This window comes from Rhipicephalus sanguineus, chromosome 10 (assembly GCF_013339695.2).
Source record: "Rhipicephalus sanguineus isolate Rsan-2018 chromosome 10, BIME_Rsan_1.4, whole genome shotgun sequence".
NCBI lineage: Eukaryota > Metazoa > Arthropoda > Arachnida > Ixodida > Ixodidae > Rhipicephalus > Rhipicephalus sanguineus.
This window is the reverse complement of record NC_051185.1, coordinates 14,522,886-14,547,763: the sequence shown is the minus strand read 5'-3', so window position 1 is coordinate 14,547,763 and position 24,878 is coordinate 14,522,886. Positions and strand designations below refer to the sequence as shown.

The 24,878-nt window shown below is 46.1% G+C and overlaps 1 protein-coding gene across 2 annotated transcripts in view; it reads right to left on the bottom strand.

The window, feature by feature from the left end:
• Positions 1 to 24,612, bottom strand: part of LOC119407080 (diphosphoinositol polyphosphate phosphohydrolase 1) — a 71,112-nt gene extending 46,500 nt beyond the window's left edge. Inside the window, exon 1 of one of the 2 annotated variants that reach the window (XM_037673914.2) lies at positions 24,324 to 24,612. In XM_037673914.2, the coding sequence (XP_037529842.1) occupies positions 24,324 to 24,416 (93 nt within the window). In that variant the 5' untranslated portion in view covers positions 24,417 to 24,612. The remainder of the gene's footprint in view (positions 1 to 24,323) is intronic. The other variant, XM_037673915.2, reaches the window with a different exon arrangement.
• Between the last annotated feature and the right edge of the window lie 266 nt (positions 24,613 to 24,878).

The window sequence follows — 24,878 nt, the reverse complement described above, 5'->3', positions numbered from 1 at the left end:
CGCGTCGGAAGCGGGCAGCTTTCGCAACGACGGGCCAACGCATGACGAAACATCGATTTCGGCAATGTATTTCTCGTCTTTATTTCAAGGCGAAAGCCTTATACGTGCCTCATCAAACGCGAAAATTGACCGTCCGACGGCGTTAACGCGAGTGCTGCAAAAAAAAAAAAAAAATCGTCCTCACGCGATGACGTTACTATACGACGTCATAATGACGTCACAGACAGCGAAAACTTGTGACGTGATCATGCCATCGCATAACGTGACGTCAAGTGATGTCGTCCTCACATGACATCATTGCTTGGTCAAAGTTGGGCCCATCACGGAGGCAGTGCAAAACCACGTAGGGTACGGGGCAGGCTCAATCACCGAGAAGAAAAAGATGGCTTTCGAGTCTTCAGGGACCCTGTGAGTTGCTTTTCTTTTTCCTGCTAGGTTATGTCTTGGGCTGCAGGGTTCATAACATAACATTTTGTTCGTAGATGCGTGCCTGGCGCGCCAGATATAAAAAGACTTATACAGCAGGTGAAAAAAGAAGACGAAAAATCAAAGAAGGAATGCTATCTTTGATATTTCTGACTGTCGTTTACTTATTTATTAATCACTCGTAAACTTTCGGGCGTCGTTTAACGCTACAAGCGTATTCAATTAGCGACCTTTAAGAGACTTCGACATTCCTTTTATCGAGCGCGTTGATTTGATTTCCAAGAGGGACCCCTACAACGGAACAATATCTGTGACCCCGTCACGCATTGACGTGTTCAGCCGAACGAAATGAAGTTTAAATTAAACGTTAGCGGAATTATTACTACAGCTACACCGCATACCAATTAAATGCAAAAGGACTAAAAAAAGAAACATCTAGAAATTCACTGACAAAGGTCTGGAAATTCACAACTGACATCGGAAAGTCCATGGCGACCTGTATAGTTCAGCCAGCCATTATTGGAAAATGCAGACCATTCGGCCACACGCCGAGCTCGAAAAACTCTAGCTCTTAAAAACCAGAGCAAAAAGGTAAGAACAGAAAAAAGGAAGAAGAAATCAGAACGGTCAGAACCATGGAATTTTCATGACACACCAGAGTGAAATCTGGCGCTAGTGTCTATGGGAGCTCCAACGCATGGCGCTCGAGCCAGCATGGAAATGATGGGCAGTACGCGGATTTACCAAAGCTTCATTCCTTAGGCGCCAATGTGGCTTTTCGATTTCCAAAACTCGTAATTATTAAAGAAGTTATGACCAATTCATAACAGCTCACGAGCTTAACAACGAGCTGTTCCTTTATCCGAAACAAAAGACAAAACACAACAATAAACAAAGCCACAAGTGCTTTCGAAGCCGTAAGCACGAAGACAAGGCAAGTCAATCATTCCCATGGTGGCCGAACAATCGAAGCGCCGCAGTTCCTTCTAGTAAATATCTCGGGGAATTCTACAGTCAGGACATCCGGAGAGCCCTTCTGGCTGTGCGCATGCGCGTACGTGTCAATCAACGCCATACGCTGTAGCTGCCTATCTTTTTACATGACGCGCTTTGATCCTCTACACACTGGGTTTTACAGTGTCCGTTTCCCACGCAGACGCACACATACATATATAGGTGCAGACGCGACGATGACGCACACGCCGCCTATATATACACAGCCAGACAAAACTTTTGGAGTGCAGTACACACTACTATGTAGGCGTGGTTTGCAACTCACGCGTACACACATCGCGTGGTCACTCGCAGACAGCATCCACTGTTTCCCGAGAACTTCGCGTCGGCTTTCCCGGTACTATAGCCGCGCCCATTAAATCGACGCGGTTTCGAGACGCACGAAACAAGAACGGAAACACGCGCTCCCATTACAGCTTCATCTTTTCTTTTTTCTGTCATCGCCATCGTGGTTCTCCTGTGTTATTTCTTGTTCCTCCTCAAATCCGGCCGGGCCTTTCCACCGTCTGTTAGTTGCACTGGCGATTGACGTTAACCTGAACTCGTACGCGACATGGCAAATGCTAGGTTCGCTTCGGAAACACGAAGCCGTAATTTGTTCTATACGGCTGCACACAATGCTGCGCGCTTCGGAAGAATGCACGCTCAAGAATTAATTCCCGTGTAATCAGTTTATTACGAGCACGCACCGTGTGCGAGTTCTTGCACCGGTGTATTATGTACATGCTTATACGTTAAAAAGAAAATGTCCAGAAGAATTACAAAAAGTAGCGGACGGTTGTAAGTGCCACTTCCATAAATCCCTGCCGCCACGTTAGGCTTGACGTGGGCCTGGTTACGCGGAACGTCCCGCAAATCCTTGCCGCCACGTTAAGCGTAATTACGCGGAACTCTGGCGTCACGTGGAGCAGTGAATTCCAAAGTGTTTTGACGCGACGCAGGATTCCAACTCCATGGCAGGGAACTCTCGAGGCATAGCGTGTTTGTTCTGTCGCTATATATTTCGTACTCTCTATAGCTCGGCAGCAATGGGCTAGCGTGCGCTAACCCTAATTGCCGCTGCGCCAAATAACCGACCGATTGAGACGCACGATTCTCGAGAAAGGCTCCAAGGCTGGTCACGCACCATGAGAGAGACACAAAGAGACGAAATAAAAACCTCAATTATCCTTTTTACCGCCTCTTTTCTTTTTCTTTTTTTCGGCCGCACCTGTTGAATGCAGTTCTTGCTCAGTCACTGCAATGGAATGTCAGAATACTGACCCAGCAAGACTTTTATACAGAGCGTCCACATATGAGAGGCCATGATGTTCAAGACGAATTAAACGCACAATATAATAATAATAATAATAATAATAATAATAATAATAATAATAATAATAATAATAATAATAATAATAATAATAATAATAATAATAATACTTGTTGGGGTTTAACGTCCCAAAACCACAATATGGAGGGCTCCGGAAATTTCGACCACCTGGGGTTCTTTAACGTGCACCTAAGTATAAGTACACGGGCCTCCGGCAGTTTCGCCTCCATCTAAGATGCGGCCGCGGCGGGCGAATTAAACGGATGGTCGGCGGTTCGGATAAGCGAGATAATGTCTGAACGCGAGCCAGTTGTAAAACTCCATGGGTAAAACAGCGCAAAGGGAACACAGACAAGTTGACACATGTCAGAGCTAGTCCTACGCCCATTTGTCCGCGTTTCATTGGCACTGTTTTACCTATGGAAGCAATATACGTTTAGAATATCCGCGAAAAAAAAAATACATTCGAAAACGTTGAGAGAACATGAGTTAGAGGCTCAGGTAACGGGATACTACAGAGAAGTAGATACTTCTATGAAGAAAAAAAAACAGGAAAACGCCAGAATACTAGACTAAAATACATGAAATAATGCAGCAGACCAGGTGGCTACTTAACATCTGTCGATAACTTGTTTCAAATGGGAAGGCCGTAAATATCCTCATCATCATCGACAGTCACATAGCCGCATAAAAAATTTCGGAGTGGAATAGCAACATCACATATAGACTATAATATACCTAGTCCATACCTACAGACTATATGGCTATAGTCTATGTGGCGTTGGGAAAACACGCTGTCTATACATGCCTCGGACGCGCGAGGGCAACGCGCAGCCACGTTCCTCGAAAAGGCGGCCGTTCGTGATACGGTTTTTTTTTTTTCTTGTTCCGTTTGACTGACGGTGAGAAATTACAGTGTATATATATCGCGAGGTCGGCCGAGCAGCCGCGTCACACACAATCGTAATACCTTGCTATCGGCTGGGTGCTCGCGGAAAGAGCGCCTGATTATTTAATGACCGTGGCGCCGCCTCTCTTCGGCCGCAAACGAAAACACGACGACACGACGCCACCCTTATACTTACACCTGTCGTGACCGGCCATTACAGGTGAATGCTGTAGCCAGCGCGCTCGACAGCAGCTGCATGCGATCAATGCCCCGCCCCTACATGCCAGATAGACGAATAGACAGCCATCAGTCACGTGGACAAAAAAATTAAAAAGAAAGAAAAAGTTACGCGGTCCCTCATGCATTCGCCTACGACGACTGGAAGGAGAACGCCATCTTTTCCTTCTCAGTCGGTTCTACTGATCCCGCCCCAAAGCTTTCCACACCCAACGTGGTTTTGCATTGCCTCCGAGATCAAAGGAATTGGAAGCTTTCTGTACCCCACATTGTTTTGCAGTGCTTCCGTGATCGGCCCACTTTTGACCATGCGACGATGTAATGTGATGGAAGTCACAATGTGAAGTCATAGTGACGTCACCAATTCTAGTGGCAAGTGACGTCATGACGTCGCACGGTGGCGTTATCCCGTGATGATGATGATAGTTTGCATTACTCGTGTTGACGGCGCCGACGGTCAGTGTTCCCGTTTTGATGAGGCATCTAAGGCTTTCGCTCCAAAAGAAGAAGAAAGAAGAAAAAAAAGAGCCCTCCCCACGGACATTTCTATCGCTGCTGTCACGACGAAGCAATCCGGGCCTTCTCGCCAGAAGCGCAATGACCGTCACGTGACCTAAAGACGAAGACAGTATCCGGGTCAACGAAGCACCGATCGATGACACAGGTTTGATTGCTTAGAGAGGTTTAACGCGGGAAAGCGGCATATCATGTTATCAGATACGCCACTTGGTGGTAGACTTCGGATTAGCTTTGATCACCAATTCAATATCTTCAAGCGACGCTGCTTATGATTTACATTTCGGTGTCGGCGGTGGCATTGTACGCGAAAAATTCGGCGCTCGCGAGCGTACACAAAAGCGGCCCTCGAAGGAGCGTCGTCCACACGCGTATTTTTGTACGCGCCGTTTTCTTATAATCGATGCTCTCTGGACCGTGAGCTTGTCGCCGATCAGCCTTCGCCCTTCTAAAGAACGGAATACCGCGCAGATGCGACCTGCATGTAATACTGAGCCGAGGACATTATACGTAGTTGCCATGGCAACGTCACTGAATGGCTGACGAAAGCCAGTACGAGCACTGGCGATTTCGCAATTGTAAAACACGAAGTAAATGCCATCGGCCCGACAGCGCGAAAGAATAAGCAGAAACGGCGACGCTATCAATACGATGCGGATGGCTATACTCTTAATTATCGCAGTTAATTGCTCCTACGGCTACGTACTTAAGATCATTCGATGCTTGGAAAAGTACTGGATGGGGAGCTCGGAAAATACCTCTCGACAAACTCAAGATGCGAACGCCTTGGGCGGTTTAATTAAGCGTCCATGCCCCCTTGGTAATCGATCTGATTTCCCATTTAAATTTCTCACGTGGGAGTGTTTGTTTTCTTTGTTGTTTTCTCCGCCTCGGCATGCAGGGGAAGAAACCCAACAACTGCATGACGATTTCCAGAGCATCGACGTATGCGGTTGTAAAATATAATAATAATAACAACAACATTTATCTCGGCAGCATAAACTGCTTGTTATTTCGAACGAACAAACCCCCTCCCCCCCCCCTCCCCTCTTCCCGCTGCAACGTCAGTAAACTGTGATAGTTCCTTTGACATTTTTGTACAGTCGCAGTCATTTGACGCCGAAGTGCGTCAGTCGTTCGGCGTGTAAAGTAAAAGACACGAATTCGTCGTCATCGAAATAAGAACGCACGCGAAATGACACGTGTGTACATACAGGCGCATGCCCTCAGGCTTTTGATGATCACTGCAGCGCAGCTTTAGTGGTATACAGGATTGTTGGGGAACCTGCAAATAAAAACGTCGCGGAAGAGCCTGCCGGCAAATGAATTTTTCGGGGTCGTCTGTTTTTACTACAGAGGCTAGACTCCATGGTTTTTACTGCCATAGGTATATGAGACCCCGCAGTGAATTACTTTGCTTCGGCGTATATGCGTACGGAAACTACTGCGCAAGTCGTATAAAGTCACCATATATGCCAAAACTCGCAAAGCGCCGACATAAACAATACTAAAATGAAACTACAAAGCGCGATGCGTCGCACTGTTTTACTTTTGATTACAACATGCACTATATCTTCATATATAATAACAGAGAGCTGAGCTAGTTGGTAGGCATTCATGCTAAAAGACTGGGCGTGCAAACGTGGACACAAGAGGGAAGTCAAGACACCACAAGCGCCGGTCGTTTGTGTTGAATTTTAACACGAGTATCTACACCTTCAAAGAGAGGTGGCAAAATTGCAATTAGAATGTAATTAAGTTACATTACTAATTAATTTCCCAAAATTTTTTTAAGTCCGCCTCGATGGTACAGTGGTTAGGGTGCTCGAGTGCCGACCCGAAGGTCGCGGGTTCGATCCCAGCCGCGGCGGTCGCATTTCGATGGAGGCGAAATGCTAATAGGTCCGCGTACTGTGCGATGTCAGTGCACGTTAAACAACACCAGCCGGCCGAAATTTCCGGCGCACTACACTTCGGCGTGACTAATAATCATTTCGTGGTTTCGGCACGTAAAACTCCAGAAATTATTATTATCCTAAGATACGGTGGAATTTGACAGCGTCCCCATTCATCGCCCAAATCAAGACACACACACACACATCACCCCGTATACATAGTGCTATTTTACACAAATGTGCGCAAACATCAAATCTGAACCGGTCCCTGCTTTAACGTTACGGTACCCAGGACGGTGGCGCCGCCCTAGCGGCCATTTCTGGCGCAATCGTGCATGGGAGCATTGCAAAAGCCCAATAGAACGAAAGAAGGGGAACACTCTTCGGGACTGCACGCATAGAAATGCCCATTAAAGTGAACGGGGAAGCGGCTTCCGTCGTAGCTCATGGTATAGAGCATGGGACGCGTAATTCGAAGGTTGTGGTTTCGGATCCCACCGACAGAGAGGGCGCCTTTTCGTCCACTTTAATTCCTTTCAATTTACATCATAATTACTAAACTACAGTTAAAAACAACAAATAATGCACACTACGCTTCCCTTAATTTAATTGTATGCTGGATTCATTTGCTTGTGCCCAAGGAGGGTATAATTTTATTATAACCACCTTGGTTGTGCCTAAAATTAGCCTTTGAGACGCTTTGTACACGATTGTGTACACCACTTCGTAATGCTATTTGTATCGACTAGGGGCTAAGAAAGAGCAAGATACATTGAGCTTTGCATGAACTGAACCTTCTGCGTAATTAAATTTGTCTTCATTTAACTTCATTCTGCAGTGTGCTGTTGCATACGATCACTTTGCCGAAGGCACAACCGTGTTCGACGAGTCGTTCGACGAGGCGCTTCCCGCGAGCCACGTCAAAAGTATTATTTTTCTTTGCTCAAAATGGACACAACCGAACACGAATTTGCACTATATTTCTATCCCGAGATTTCATTCGATTTATGCAAAAACAGAGCCTGAATGACTTCGGGATAGATATTAATTACAATTTAATTAGGAATATTTACAACAATACGCATAAGTTAACGTATTATGACATTGTTGCAATAGAATAACGAGTCCCTTGAATTAAGTTTGTATCGATCTGACGAGTTTACAGACAGTTCATTTGTGGCGTCTGAAAGAGCCACAAATGAACCTACCTGAGGTAGGGGTCTCAAACCTACCTCAGGTATAGCGGACCGCAGTCCCGAAATTTAGTACCGCCAGGGCCGGGTAAAGCTGCCACTTGAAAGAGCGCATTCCCCATATCTCATACATGGATCATTTCTGAAGGAGATTTGGCGTCAGGACTCGAGAAACATAGCGATACCGATAACCAGAATGACTCAAATCTGGACGCCGATGCTGAGATATAGAGACTTTGCGCCACAATTACGTTTCAACATATGGTAATCGCAAGAGATGCCTCACGAAAAAAAAAAAAAGAAATGCTAGGAGACTAGTCCCGTCTCAGTAGCTTACCCGAACAAAGCATTATTAATCGCCATAGGCGAGTAAATAATGCGAGTACAGTTTAGCGAAGTCACAAACATTTTATTCATTGTGAAACCGCGGGCCGCAAGCGAAACGTCCGCGGGCCGCGTGTTTGAGACCCCTGAGCTAAAGATACAACAGGCTACACACTGTTGATGCGTCGCATTAACATGCGTTGAGCTGTTGTTTCGCTCACGAACGTTTATTAAGAGCGAGCGGCGATTCAATGTTGGCCTATCGTACCAGTCCGCTCGCGCGCAGCGGGAGCGCGGACTCGTCAGCGTGAGTCGTCGTCGCGTCGCGACGCGACGCGCGTGTTGACTCAACGCTGACAAACAAGCCTCTCGTTATACGTCGCGACGACAGCGCGTGCTCTCCAAACATCAAACAATACAACGTTGCCGTGTATAGACCACGGTATAGTAAAAGACGCTGGACGTTTGCAACGATCGAGTCAATATATGTCCTTGACAAACATAACACAAAAGTACAGTGTGCCTGTGTGGTGTGGAGGAACGCATTGAGTACACATGAAAATGAGCGTGAAGAGAAAATGTTAAAAGAAATCGATAAAACGGCCCGTACATCTTTTAAACGCAATCGTACTAAGGGAACGGACAACGAAGCCAAGGAAAACATAGGGAATTTTGCAGTTTTTTTAACTGAACTGTAGTAATTAGGAGATAAATGTGCACGGGAAATACAATTCGCCGCACAAAAATGTCCGCATACCGCGTTCGGTGCCCTGCCGTTGAGATACGTCGGTGGGTGTTTCAACCGCACACTTTATATAGCACGCACGCACGCACGCATGTATGTATGTATGTATGTATGTATGTATGTATGTATGTATGTATGTATGTATGTATGTATGTATGTATGTATGTATGTATGTATGTATGTATGTATGTATGTATGTATGTATGTATGTATGTATGTATGTATGTATGTATGTATGTATGTATGTATGTATGTATGTATGTATGTATGTATGTATGTATGTATGTATGTATGTATGTATGTATGTATGTATGTATGTATGTATGTATGTATGTATGTATGTATGTATGTATGTATGTATGTATGTATGCGTGTTATCACGTATGGACGTTAGAAATACTCCTCGGGGGGACAAGCCGTGTAGGGGCGATGGCTAGCAACAACAAAGCTGTTGTTGTTCATTCGCGAGTGGTGCCAGCTGCATTCATGATTTGCAGCTGGCACCACTCGCGGAGCATTCTTACATTGCCCGATACCACGTCACATTACGTATTACACTTTCAGGAGCAGGCAACCGACCAACAAACCCTCGTATGCCGCCTAAAAGCATCAAACGTGTCGGGGGAAATAGAAGGTAGTCAGTTTTTTTTTTTTTTTTTGGGGGGGGGGGTCACCCGTTTGTGTGTGTGCGTACATACATACACATGCTAAAGTGAAAAAATTCCGAGAGGGTTTGAAGCCCCCCCCCTCCCACTGACTACGCCAGTGTTGGAAGGGTGAGAGAGTACGCTGCTTCGATCCTATTACGTTACGCTCGCTCCCAATTTTTCCTTCCTCCATCATGGTAGGAACAACAATGGTACTTTCAAGGTGAAGGGCGACGCGCCAGCCGGCTCTATCCGGAGTCAAGGATCGGAGGAGAGTTAAAAAGCGCTCCCGTTGGGTCGCCCGCTAATGACCTCCATGCGACACGCAACAGTGAGGCCTCTCGCCACTCTCCTCGCCTTCCTTTTGGCAACAACGAAGGGGGAAAGAGGGGGTTGGCGAAAGAAAGGGTTGTCGGTCGGAGACAACTGCGAATGAAAACAAGCAAGCACTGTCTGCGTGCGAGTGCGACGCCCTTCGTACCCGCGGGGGGGAAATAGCAAGCCCCTGCGAGTGCGTACACACACACAACCGTTGCTTCTGTGGTACACGCAGCACTGCAAATAGGTTCGGCGGAATCCCGCAAGGTGGCGGAACGGTTCAGAAAGGGAAATTAATAATAATATCTGGGGTTTAACGCCCCAAAACCACGATATGATTATGAGAGACGCCGTAGTGGATGGCTCCGGAAATTTCGACCACCTGGGGTTTTTTAACGCGCACCTAAATCTAAGCAACCCATATTGCTTTTTTTAGCGCAAAAAACGACACCACAAGAAAAGAAGACGGAACACAGCGCTACTCTCAACTGACATGGTTTATTGCGTCACTCCACTCTTTATAGCAGCCAGATACCGGTAGGACATGCGCCGTGCACCCTATGCGCACAACCACTACACCTTGGACACCTGAGCACAATCATGAAAGCGCATCCAAAAAGCAAAATTCAGCAGAAAACAAGGTAATGGAAGGCACACTAATGCACTGCGACCCCAATGATTGAATGAAAAAAGCTTCCGATAATTCTCGGGCGATGGTGTCACGACTCTTCTTTAAGATAGTGGTTAGTCTAAACAAGGCTTGACAATTGCATTTTTTGCAGTGTTGAGCTAAATGTGAGCCTGTACCAGTCGGCAAGGATCGCTCATGTTCTTTAAGGCGCTCATTGACACAGCGGCCTGACTGACCTACATACACTTTGCCACAAGAGAGTGGAATCTTGTAGACCACCCCTACGCTGCACTCGACAAACTTCTGGTGTCTCTTTTCACATTGCGGCTTTTTGTTTTCTTTACAAACACGCCTGCACAACATAGACAGTTTCCGGGGGGCAGAAAATACAACCGGGATTTGGTACCTAGTGGCCACATTCTTAAGATTGTGAGCCACTTTATGGCAATACGGCACTACTACTGGCTTCTTATCTGTGTCGTTTCTACACTTCTGGCGCTTGCCTTTCAGCTTCTGAAGCAAAACTTCAGAGACCGACGTCACAACCACACTTGGGTAACGCGCATCCTGCAACCTTTTTAACTGCGCGTTAAAGCTCTCGTTAGCTGTGTGATGGCACGATTTCATTAATGATGATTCAAGACACATCATGGCAATGGCACGTTTCACAACCTTAGAGTGCGCAGACTCGTATGGCAGAAGACCCTTACGTGCACGCGGCGAGTACATCCAGCAGGCATGACCTGCTTGTAAGGAAAGTTGTAGATCCAGAAACTGCAGTTTACCATCCTTTGTGAGTTCGTGTGTGAAGGTTAAACCCTTGCCGTTGTCCTTGAACAGATATAAAATATCAGCTACTGCGCCAGAGCCTTCGTGGTTAGTTTGTTTTATCACAACAAGGAAATCGTCAATATATCTAAAAATCTGGACCAGGTCATTGTCTAAAACACTCTTAAGAGCACGGTCGACAAAGGATAAAAAAATATTACAAAGAGCAGGCGCCACACACGAACCAATACACACACCCTTTTTCTGAATAAATAGCTGGTTTTCGAACGAGATAAAAGTTGCGCTTAGATAAACTCAAGAACGGACAAGAATTTTTCTGAGGACATTCCAGTAGCATTGCGAAAGTCTAACTCTCCATTTTCTTCGATGCAGGCCATCACACAGCGAAAAAGCTCATCGTGCGGTATCGAATAATATAAATCTTCGACGTCCACAGAAAAAAAGTTGACAACTGAGTGGTTGTCTCTAAGAAAGGAAACAACATCGGAGGAGTTTTTTATGCCGAAAGGATCTTCAATGGTCAGCAGATTCAACTGCTTTTGCAAAAAGCGGCTAACTAAAATCTGCCAACAACTGTTTTCACTGACTATTGTACGGAAAGGCACATCCAATTTGTGCGTCTTAGCAGTGAAAAAAACTTCGAGAGCGAGCACTTTGCATTGTTTGACACCTTTAGCAAGTTTGGTGAGGCCTACGTTATCCAACAAGGAAACTGCTTTGCTTTTTACCTTGTGAGGTTTCGCTGTGGACGGAATGAAGTTCTTGTTGACAGCCTGGATGGCTTTGTCGTTGAAGACTGCAGCCGGGGCTACTACAAAATTACCCTCCTTGTCACTTAATAACAACCGCAGTTCATTGTCTTTGAAAAACGACACCGTTTTCTTGATCAGAGCCGACGAAGGTGGGGAGTCCTTGTTGACAGTCCTACGCAAGGTATCCACTCCATCAAGGAGGCACCGTTCCTGGTCTTCCAGTTCAGCTTTCCTTGAGATGCGCCTATTCAATGCCAGCAGCTCATGTGCTGGAATACTTGGTTCCGTGCTAACTTCGGACCTTTCCTTAACAAATGCGCAACTTCGTCAGGAAGCCTGACATCACCGAGAACATGGTAGCCACCAGCGTCGGCTTGCGTGGCGTCCTTCCTCGGCGAACACCTCGACCGAAGTTGTAGCAGAAGCTGCACCCACCAGAATTCAGTAGTCTGAGCTGCTAGACGTTTGTAGCAGCCAAATTTCTTCTCGGCCACGGTAGAAGTGTCCCGCGAGTAGCATGTAGCCTTCAACCAGTCATACAGAAGACGTACCTGCCGCCAAATTTCAGAGCGCAGAATCCGACAAAGGCGCCGTGCGTGACCAACGGACGGCCTCACACTACCGAAGAGGAGAACCACTTCTTGTGGAACGAGTCCTTTCTTCATGCAGAAGGAAAGCATCCTGGCGCGGCACACAGCAAACGCAATGTGACTGACCAGAACGGTAGGTTCCGGAGTTGACGCAGACACACAAAAAACAGGGCCCACAGCAGAAGAAATATAGCTCAACAAAATGCGTTGGCGGGCTAGTTGGTGAGAATCCATATTGCTTTTTTTAGCGCAAAAAACGACACCACAAGAAAGAAGACGGAACACAGCGCTACTCTCAACTGACATGGTTTATTGCGTCACTCCACTCTTTATAGCAGCCAGATACCGGTAGGACATGCGCCGTGCACCCTATGCGCACAACCACTACACCTTGGACACCTGAGCACAATCATGAAAGCGCATCCAAAAAGCAAAATTCAGCAGAAAACAAGGTAATGGAAGGCACACTAATGCACTGCGACCCCAATGATTGAATGAAAAAAGCTTCCGATAATTCTCGGGCGGTGGTGTCACGACTCTTCTTTAAGATAGTGGTTAGTCTAAACAAGGCTTGACAATTGCATTTTTTGCAGTGTTGAGCTAAATGTGAGCCTGTACCAGTCGGCAAGGATCGCTCATGTTCTTTAAGGCGCTCATTGACACAGCGGCCTGACTGACCTACATACACTTTGCCACAAGAGAGTGGAATCTTGTAGACCACCCCTACGCTGCACTCGACAAACTTCTGGTGTCTCTTTTCACATTGCGGCTTTTTGTTTTCTTTACAAACACGCCTGCACAACATAGACAGTTTCCGGGGGGCAGAAAATACAACCGGGATTTGGTACCTAGTGGCCACATTCTTAAGATTGTGAGCCACTTTATGGCAATACGGCACTACTACTGGCTTCTTATCTGTGTCGTTACTACACTTCTGGCGCTTGCCTTTCAGCTTCTGAAGCAAAACTTCAGAGACCGACGTCACAACCACACTTGGGTAACGCGCATCCTGCAACCTTTTTAACTGCGCGTTAAAGCTCTCGTTAGCTGTGTGATGGCACGATTTCATTAATGATGATTCAAGACACATCATGGCAATGGCACGTTTCACAACCTTAGAGTGCGCAGACTCGTATGGCAGAAGACCCTTACGTGCACGCGGCGAGTACATCCAGCAGGCATGACCTGCTTGTAAGGAAAGTTGTAGATCCAGAAACTGCAGTTTACCATCCTTTGTGAGTTCGTGTGTGAAGGTTAAACCCTTGCCGTTGTCCTTGAACAGATATAAAATATCAGCTACTGCGCCAGAGCCTTCGTGGTTAGTTTGTTTTATCACAACAAGGAAATCGTCAATATATCTAAAATCTGGATCAGGTCATTGTCTAAAACACTCTTAAGAGCACGGTCGACAAAGGATAAAAAAATATTACAAAGAGCAGGCGCCACACACGAACCAATACACACACCCTTTTTCTGAATAAATAGCTGGTTTTCGAACGAGATAAAGTTGCGCTTAGATAAAACTCAAGAACGGACAAGAATTTTTCTGAGGACATTCAAGTAGCATTGCGAAAGTCTAACTCGCCATTTTCTTCGATGCAGGCCATCACACAGCAAAAAAGCTCATCGTGCGGTATCGAATAATATAAATCTTCGACGTCCACAGAAAAAAAGTTGACAACTGAGTGGTTGTCTCTAAGAAAGGAAACAACATCGGAGGAGTTTTTTATGCCGAAAGGATCTTCAATGGTCAGCAGATTCAACTGCTTTTGCAAAAAGCGGCTAACTAAAATCTGCCAACAACTGTTTTCACTGACTATTGTACGGAAAGGCACATCCAATTTGTGCGTCTTAGCAGTGAAAAAAACTTCGAGAGCGAGCACTTTGCATTGTTTGACACCTTTAGCAAGTTTGGTGAGGCCTACGTTATCCAACAAGGAAACTGCTTTGCTTTTTACCTTGTGAGGTTTCGCTGTGGACGGAATGAAGTTCTTGTTGACAGCCTGGATGGCTTTGTCGTTGAAGACTGCAGCCGGGGCTACTACAAAATTACCCTCCTTGTCACTTAATAACAACCGCAGTTCATTGTCTTTGAAAAACGACACCGTTTTCTTGATCCGGGACACTTCTCGCGGGACACTTCTACCGTGGCCGAGAAGAAATTTGGCTGCTACAAACGTCTAGCAGCTCAGACTACTGAATTCTGGTGGGTGCAGCTTCTGCTACAACTTCGGTCGAGGTGTTCGCCGAGGAAGGACGCCACGCAAGCCGACGCTGGTGGCTACCATGTTCTCGGTGATGTCAGGCTTCCTGACGAAGTTGCGCATTTGTTAAGGAAAGGTCCGAAGTTTAGCACGGAACCAAGTATTCCAGCACATGAGCTGCTGGCATTGAATAGGCGCATCTCAAGGAAAGCTGAACTGGAAGACCAGGAACGGTGCCTCCTTGATGGAGTGGATACCTTGCGTAGGACTGTCAACAAGGACTCCCCACCTTCGTCGGCTCTGATCAAGAAAACGGTGTCGTTTTTCAAAGACAATGAACTGCGGTTGTTATTAAGTGACAAGGAGGGTAATTTTGTAGTAGCCCCGGCTGCAGTCTTCAACGACAAAGCCATCCAGGCTGTCAACAAGAACTCATTCCGTCCACAGCGAAACCTCACAAGGTAAAAAGCAAAGCAGTTTCCTTGTTGGATAACGTAGGCCTCACCAAACTTGCTAAAGGTGTCAAACAATGCAAAGTGCTCGCTCTCGAAGTTTTTTTCACTGCTAAGACGCACAAATTGGATGTGCCTTTCCGTACAATAGTCAGTGAAAACAGTTGTTGGCAGATTTTAGTTAGCCGCTTTTTGCAAAAGCAGTTGAATCTGCTGACCATTGAAGATCCTTTCGGCATAAAAAACTCCTCCGATGTTGTTTCCTTTCTTAGAGACAACCACTCAGTTGTCAACTTTTTTTCTGTGGACGTCGAAGATTTATATTATTCGATACCGCACGATGAGCTTTTTCGCTGTGTGATGGCCTGCATCGAAGAAAATGGAGAGTTAGACTTTCGCAATGCTACTGGAATGTCCTCAGAAAAATTCTTGTCCGTTCTTGAGTTTTATCTAAGCGCAACTTTTATCTCGTTCGAAAACCAGCTATTTATTCAGAAAAAGGGTGTGTGTATTGGTTCGTGTGTGGCGCCTGCTCTTTGTAATATTTTTTTATCCTTTGTCGACCGTGCTCTTAAGAGTGTTTTAGACAATGACCTGGTCCAGATTTTTAGATATATTGACGATTTCCTTGTTGTGATAAAACAAACTAACCACGAAGGCTCTGGCGCAGTAGCTGATATTTTATATCTGTTCAAGGACAACGGCAAGGGTTTAACCTTCACACACGAACTCACAAAGGATGGTAAACTGCAGTTTCTGGATCTACAACTTTCCTTACAAGCAGGTCATGCCTGCTGGATGTACTCGCCGCGTGCACGTAAGGGTCTTCTGCCATACGAGTCTGCGCACTCTAAGGTTGTGAAACGTGCCATTGCCATGATGTGTCTTGAATCATCATTAATGAAATCGTGCCATCACACAGCTAACGAGAGCTTTAACGCGCAGTTAAAAAGGTTGCAGGATGCGCGTTACCCAAGTGTGGTTGTGACGTCGGTCTCTGAAGTTTTGCTTCAGAAGCTGAAAGGCAAGCGCCAGAAGTGTAGAAACGACACAGATAAGAAGCCAGTAGTAGTGCCGTATTGCCATAAAGTGGCTCACAATCTTAAGAATGTGGCCACTAGGTACCAAATCCCGGTTGTATTTTCTGCCCCCCGGAAACTGTCTATGTTGTGCAGGCGTGTTTGTAAAGAAAACAAAAAGCCGCAATGTGAAAAGAGACACCAGAAGTTTGTCGAGTGCAGCGTAGGGGTGGTCTACAAGATTCCACTCTCTTGTGGCAAAGTGTATGTAGGTCAGTCAGGCCGCTGTGTCAATGAGCGCCTTAAAGAACATGAGCGATCCTTGCCGACTGGTACAGGCTCACATTTAGCTCAACACTGCAAAAAATGCAATTGTCAAGCCTTGTTTAGACTAACCACTATCTTAAAGAAGAGTCGTGACACCACCGCCCGAGAATTATCGGAAGCTTTTTTCATTCAATCATTGGGGTCGCAGTGCATTAGTGTGCCTTCCATTACCTTGTTTTCTGCTGAATTTTGCTTTTTGGATGCGCTTTCATGATTGTGCTCAGGTGTCCAAGGTGTAGTGGTTGTGCGCATAGGGTGCACGGCGCATGTCCTACCGGTATCTGGCTGCTATAAAGAGTGGAGTGACGCAATAAACCATGTCAGTTGAGAGTAGCGCTGTGTTCCGTCTTCTTTCTTGTGGTGTCGTTTTTTGCGCTAAAAAAAAGCAATATGGATTCTCACCAACTAGCCCGCCAACGCATTTTGTTAAATCTAAGCACACGGGCCTCAAACATTTTCGCCTCCATCGAAAATGCAGCCGCCGCGGCCGGGATTCGATCCCGCGACCTTCGGGTCAGCAGTCGAGCGCCATAACCACTAAACCACCGTGGCGGGGCTCAGAAAGGGAATTGACAACTACCCGTTTGTGGTTGTCAGGACGAAGCCACGAGGAAATCTATACGAATTTCTCGGAAAGAAAGCTTCCTAGTTTCCGAAAAATTCGTCCTGGTCCGGCGATCGAACCCGGGACCAAAGCCTTTCCGGGGCGTTCGCTCTACCAATTGAGCCAATCAGGAAGCCAGCAATTGGCCATAAGAAATTCCTATGGATTTCCTTATGGCTTCGTGCTACAGACGGGTGGGTTGTCAATTTTCTCTCCCTTACACGTAGTACAACAAAGTTACCCAGGAATCCCCGCTCACTCTCGCCCACCGCGGTGGTACGTGGTTACGGCGCATCGCCTGCTGGCCCGGAAGTCGCATTTTCGATGGGAGCGAAGTGCCAGAGGACCGTATGCTGTGCGATTTAAGCGCACGTCAATGACCACCGGACGCTCAAAATTTCCGGAGCCCTCCACTGACACCGTGCGTCATAACCGTATCGTGGTGTTGTCACGTAAAACCCCAGACATTATAATTAGGAATCCCCACTCGGAAAGGTAGGCAGATGAATAATGGAAATCTGTAGCACTTAAAAGAACCATTAACGCTTAAACAAGCTTCCTTAATTGTTTCTGCAATTCTGATCTTAAGTGATATTGTTAGCTTCTATTTGCCGGCGTTACTTGCTTTTAAAGTGCTGTTAGCTAGTACGTTCTAATGTTGTAACTATAAGAACAAAAAGAAAAGAGAGTGCCCGAGTCCTACGTGAACTCTCTTTGCATGTTACATACTCCAAACGCCGAAGGGGCGTTTGTACAAATTGTCCGCAAACGTTGCCATTTTCCAACAACATGTCGATACCAGTCTCCGAAACGATTAAAATCTGAACGCCGATTCTGAAATATAGTTTTTGTTGAACGGTTATGTTTTCAACACATGGATACCACGTGGGGTGATTCAAGGAAACAATGCCTTAGACCAGTCACGCCTGTGTAGCTCACGAACATACTTAAGAAAATATTCAAAAATGTGCGGCGAAGACGGTCATGTGCGGGCCGCGTGTATGAGAACCCTGTTATAAAGCATTAATATAATTATCAGGCCATGACAACAGAGAACATACTGCTCTGGAGGGCCCTACAGTGAGCTCCGAGTTCGCGAGAGAGGTTAGCAGTTAGTAAAAAAATCTATATCAAGCGCTCTGCCAACTACGGCGTCTCATAGGCATGCACTCTAAGAAAAAAAAAAAACAGCCATTTGACTCTCGTTTGTGAGTCGATATATGCCTCCCTTTAAAGTGACGCGTTAACTTTGTCTTGGAGCCCATTGTGCTGGCTCAGGACGTTAAACGAAACGAATCAATAAATCAATAATCATCTAACGTGCGCCCATTGAATTTTCACTGAAAGGCTAATGGTTCCAGCTCACCGCGATATCAGATTACCTACCCCAGTCTTGCGAAAGCTGACATCACCCTATATATGCTAGCAACAGCCAGTTCCCGAATTTCGTCACATCACCTATACGTCGCCACCGTCCACGACTTCATTCGCCTGGCAACCGTTCTGGTAACCCTAGCAGTCCACCAGTTATATCTGCACGCCCTACGCATTACACGGCCTTCCCAGTTCCATTAGACAGCTTATAGCGTGTCCGGTGTTCCGGTATATACGTAACAGCGTTTGTGCGACACCGGGTTGCCAGATGCCGTAGTGACGCTATGTCTAATCGCAATTACTGATAGACACGTTCTCGTGTTTCCAGGCCCTAATGTGTCGCAAAAAAACAAAACAAAAACAAAAGCGTTAGTAAAAAAGAAGCCAAAGCTTTCACGATTACGCCACCTGCGGAACAATAATAGCTCTGTTTATCCGATCGAGTTAGCACAGAGCATTGCAACATAAGGCCGAAAACGTGCCCCAAGATGCAGTGATGACGACGCCATTCATTCATTCATTCATTCATTCATTCATTCATTCATTCATTCATTCATTCATTCATTCATTTCATGTGAGTTATATGCTGTGCACGTAAACAATGATGAGCAATTTGTCCAGCGATTCCGACAGCGATTTCGGCCGCATGCAGGACGCAGAGTTCGCAAACCCAGCGAACTGTGCAGACTCGTCATGATAATGTCCACTGCGGTGGGGCTGGCTCGCAGGTACTGGGTGACGAAAACATTAAAATCATTTTTCTTTATTCACGCGTTTTCTGACTCCGGTACGTGGAGAGCGTTAAGCACCGCATTTCAAGAAGACAAAAAAATGCCCCTTTTGCGATGCCTTAAAAATCGTTTCAGTACTGCTGTAACGTGCTGTCGATACCGCCCTATCTATTCGAAAGGAACGTGCTGCCTCGAGCTGTAGCGTTCGATACGTTCGGACAATGCCTCTTTCAGCATACAGTTCTCCCTGACATAGCACTTAGGACAAAAAATTGTACTAGAATGCTCGAATTACGAGGAAAGATTAATCTTGAAACACACCCGTCATTCACTGTTTCACCAAGAACCTATGAAAAAAAAAAAAAAAAAGAAAGATAAAGTCCTAGTATGATAAAACTCGAGTGTCGTGTACATTTCGAGAGGAAACTCCTCACGAAGCATTCAACAGTGAGAATAAGTGATAAGTTTACTGCTAAAAATTAACACACTCTACAGATAACGCTAATTCCGATTAAATTTTCTCAACGATACACTGAAACGCTGTGTGAAGGAAGCGTGGTTGAGGACTTGATTAAACGAAGAGATTATCGAAGCGGAAGAGCCATAAACTTCGGCGGAAATAACTAATTTGGAACACAGTTGTCTCAACGTCATGACGAGTACTACGTATCTGCACACCATCAAGTTATTGTTTGTTTCCATCCCGCACATAAGTAGGTGCCTACGATCGGTGTTTAAACATTGCCAAATTCCCTGTCTTTTCTTGCTCTTTTTTTAAATGTTTTTCGTGGCAGTTTGTATAAAACATCGTGGCAAACTACGAAATTAGAGTGTCAGGCACAAGCACATACACATAAAAAGGTGGTTAATTTGTATACCTTGTCAAGCGAGTTTGCCAGCCCATTATTCGACAATGATACTGTGACTAAGCCGCTAGATAAACGACGCGAACTACCAAGGTGGTTAGAATCTTGCGTTTCATGTGACTCAAACAGACAAATACGTTATTTCTTGTCGTTAGGTGCAGTGTGTTGATCGGAACACATATACTGAAAAAAATTAATTTGGACGAAAAAAAAAAACACTTTCCGTCGGTGGGGCCCGAACCCAGGACCTTCGACATGCGCGTAATTCAACTATTTTCGTTTATTCCTCGCATGCGTTACGCTAGACCCATCACAGCCGTTAACATTTTCCATGACTCACAGAAATCGAGCTAAAATGTTCCATTTTTTTGTGTGAATTTACTGAAAATTCGCAGGTTTTCCTCGATGGTTCCCACCCTGGAAATGTTCCTATGCTGCCACCGGCCGAAGCATGATGACAATCACGAACCAAGTTCGTTACTATGACTGAGAATGAACTGCTTGCTTCACAGGTGGCCGCAACGTCATTTAGATCCATATTATTCTTTACTGAGTTGTAAGCCAATTTCGTCGTTACAAACGCACAGCCTTCCTTTTCGATTGAGTACAGCGATATTCTAATCGATGTAGCTGCTGTCAATAAAGTTACTGTTCCGATACATTGTTCAATTAGCAATGTATGTATGTATGTATGTATGTATGTATGTGTATGTATGTATGTATGTATGTATGTATGTATGTATGTATGTATGTATGTATGTATGTATGTATGTATGCATGCATGTATGCATGCATGTATGTATGTATGTGCAACAGATGAATCACCAAATATCTTCGCGCGCTTTCCCCTGCTATATCTGAGGAGATTAACAGTACTTTCATATGATCAAGATAAATATATGAACATGTGTTTCTGAAAAACCAGTTTCCTTTTCCGTACAAGACACTTGCCCTTGGTGACAGCTCTCTCTGAAGCCAGCCAGATTACTATTACAAGTTGGAACTCGTAGGACAATGAAGAAACGCAGACCCGCAGCTGGCCCGATAGCTAGGACAACACGCTGGCCTCCGTATATCGGGTGACAGTCACATTCTGCCTGCCAGAAAGCGTGTTTTTCTTCAATTTTACACTGGTTAAGATAAACAGAGCTTGACTCACTCATCCATTTCGCGTCAGACAGTACAGGACGCACGATAATTTTATTTTTTTGGCCATGGCTCACGACGCACTAGCAGCCTATCGGATACAAAAGTAAGTGATTACAAAGAAAAAAGTCATCCTTGCAGTTGAGTCATCATTTTCGAGACTTCCGTTTCGTTTTTATCAAGACAGGCTGCGCTCTCGGACACGGGTGCGAATCACGATACGGTTGTCACGTTCAGTCACAAGCGCGTGATTATTATGACTGACGCTAAGGTGACAAATCAGCACATCTATAGCATGACGCATCTTCAGATATTCATATTGAGGAGCTGTACTGACAGGCGCTGAGATTACAATGATCAATCAATCAATCAATCAATCAATCAATCAATCAATCAATCAATCAATCAATCAATCAATCAATCAATCAACCAGTCAGTCAGTCAGTCAGTCAGTCAATCAATCAATCAATCAATAAGACAGTGCTGATGGCTCTTGTATGTGTGTTTTACACAGGCCTGTCACACTAGTAAGGCGGTATAGTATTGCTGTATTGCGTATTGATTCTAACACAGTACAGCAATATACCCCAAAACAACAGATCTACTACGTGTCACGCCATAGTGGATGCCTACGGACTGCATTCTCAAAAAGTACCCGGGGTTTCATGTGGTAACACGCGCGTTGCTATACAGCTGGTACATGAATGCGACTCAAAAAATGCTGAGAACACGCTGTGTACTTTCGCTTAGCGTCGCTTTTCAGTGCTGTTTGACTCGCCGTTCCAGGAACATTCAAAGCACGCGGTACACGGAACTTCAAACTTACATTCTTTCACTGAGTGATGAGGAATCGAGCCCGCGACCTCACGCCTTAGCAACAGCACGGCTCCATTCGAGCCAGTGCGCCGCTGAACACAAACGAACGTTGACACTAACAGCCGAGGAGCAAGTTTCTATCTCACAGCTGACGGCGCAAGTTTCGCGTTCCAGGAGAAAGTTCTCAGCGGCCGCGTCACTCGATACACCCGGCAGATGTTACCCCATCGCTTACAGTAAAAGAAAATTTAAGCATCTGCTATCGCTCTCCAGACCGTCCCAGCTACTAAGTTCTCCGGAGTCAAAACTTTGGCAAGCGTGACAACATGCATGGCAAGAGATTCCACGCAGCGACAGTGAAAACATGTCAGAGATTATCAGCGTGGTTACGGGTCGGTAGACAGTAATCTTTTTCGTCGTCTACACCCAGCGCCTGAAAAGTCAGAAACACGACGCCAAACGGGTCATAACGGTTGGGAAGGCATTTTGTCATCGCTTTTATCTTTGCTCAGCGCTCACGAGTCGTCACCGGCAGCTATTGCTCCCCCCCCCTCCCCCCTTGCTTTCTCCGTCCGCTTCCAACGCCAGCAGCCTGGGAGCCGATTCCCAAAATAAAGAACGGTCTCGATCAAGACGACGCTGAGTGCCAAGCGCATCTTTTAACTCGGCAGGCTTATCAATCTCATTTTATTTTTTTTTTAACGTAGGGCATGGAAATTGTCGATTCGACACAAAATAACAAATGCATCGCGAATACGCCGGTGATTTCCTGTCAATGCTACGAGGTCTCCGCGGGTTTTTGAAAAGAAGTACAGAAGGAAAATCATTTAAACGCTGAGGTTTTGCGAGCCAAAACCACCATACGATCAGGAAACACGCCGCAGTGGGCCTTAAATCAGAGAAATTCTGGACCACCCGTTACCGAGTACATAAATCTAAGCACGAGGGTGTTTTATGCACTTCGCTGCCATCCAAATAAAGATTCTTAATTGTTGGTGTTTTATGTCCCAAAACCAGGACATGATTATGAGAGATGCCGTAGTGGAGGGCTACGGAAATTTCAACCACCTGCACCTAAATCAAAGCACACGGGCCTCTAGCATTTTGTCGCCACCGAAGTGCGACCGGGATTCGATCCCGCGATGTTCGGGTTAGCAGTCGACAAATGTTCTTGGGGCAAGTTGCTAACCCTCGCGTGTGTCTTTTTAGCGCCCTAAGATATTTTCGAAGTAATCAAATGCGGTCGCCTGAGGCGGGAACAGAACCCGCGTCCTCTTGCGTACCGCAGGCTCCGAACCACCGCGACGGTTGGGTCTAAGAGAACGAGTGCAGAAAAGCACGCGTGTTCTGGAGAGGCTGAGAACACGAAGGCAGTATCGCTTCCGGTGTCTCTGTTTCAAGCTCGTTCATTCCAGATTTATCCGGCGGCGTAGCACGCGATCTTCTCGAAAAAAAAAAAAAAGTGGCGCGCGCGCTGTACATTAACAGTAGAAGCGTAGTACACAAACCGGCAATGCAGAAAACACGAAACGATAAAGGGGTGAAAGAAAATTAATGTATGACGGCTCTGGTCTCGTCTCGACGAAGAGGATAGCTTGTGCTGACACAGATTAATCAAAGTCAAAACAGAGTCGGAGGCCGCTTCGCCTCCGCACCGCAGCGCGATCATTTTTGTTTGTTTGTTTTTCATTTTTGTATTCGGGTTCTGGCTGCCTAGCGCTCCGCCAGAGAGTCGACAACAAAAAACCCCAAGAAAGACTGAAAAGACCGCGACGCCATCTATTTCTAGGCTTCACACGATGTAGTACTTATTCTTCGTCGAGGTTTACTGTGTTTATACAAGAAATATAGTACGACAACACACGCAAATCTGGGCTCGATTCATAGCTTGTTGAATCCCAAACGTGTATGACACAGTGGTCGTTTTGCGTTATTTTACTGCTCTCTTTTCGGTGACGATTGAGTGTTAAAGAAAACGTCGCACACTTTCGTAAAAAGGACGTGAATTGGGAAAGAAAAATCGACGAGAAATAAAGAAAAATCTCGCGTAGTCCTTTGCGGCGCCGGAGACGAATGCACTGACTGGCACGCTCGATTGACTATTGAACCGCTGGGGCAGCAAGGTCGTACCCCGGCGATGGCTCAGCCAACAGAACGGTAAAGTAAAATAATGAAATAGCTCCGGAGCATGTAAGGTACGCCGACGCCACGGAATTTCGAGTGTGTCCGACGAACTTTGCGCACAGCTCCTGTCTCCATCTTATGTTGCCGCTCCGCTTTTACTTTTTTTTTTCTGATCACCCCGTCTCTCCTTCTTGCACGGGAGCGGCTTGCTATGTCTCGAAAAAACGGGCAGCCCGTCGACCCTCGCGGCGTAAAAAGAAGTCGCCGTAAGTCACATTGCTGCGCAAAATGCCCCCGGCGAGTGTGACAGGTGCCGTGCCGAAGGTCGCGAAGCACGTGAGTTTTTTGAGTCGCGAGAGATGTAGCAGCACGGGGTACTTACCTCGCTTTCATCCTTCCGTACGCACAGGCAGGCTGCTCTTCGCCGAAAGCCGTCCCCGTCATAGGTACGAGTCGAGTTCGGCTTCTCTTTCATGCTTCGTCGCCGAAGAGGAAAAACGGGCCGAGCACTCGGAGAACGCGAGGCGCTGATGGGATGCAGCTGCCCTACGATTTCATCGCTGTGCGGCGGTCTCGCTGAAGAAGCGGCACGCAACCTTTCCGAGCTGCGCTCTCACTTCGATTCGCCTCACGGCCATTTTTGAGACTCGGGTCCGATTCGATTCCACTCCTCGTAGCGCGTTAAGTACCACGGCAAAAGGGTCCACTCTGTGACGTCACAGCTAAGCGCTAGCGCGCGTATCGAACAGTTAGCTTCAGTTGCGTAGTTACACAACCGCGCGAATGGGAGGCTTGCTGCGGTTCATTAGAGGACTAGCGGCATACACGTTTTGCTAATCAATATTTATATATTTATGTCCACAGCTGCTACATTTCGCCCAAGGCACAACGACAACTCCAGCTTACCCGATCAGCTCGCTAGGGTGCATTCAAAACA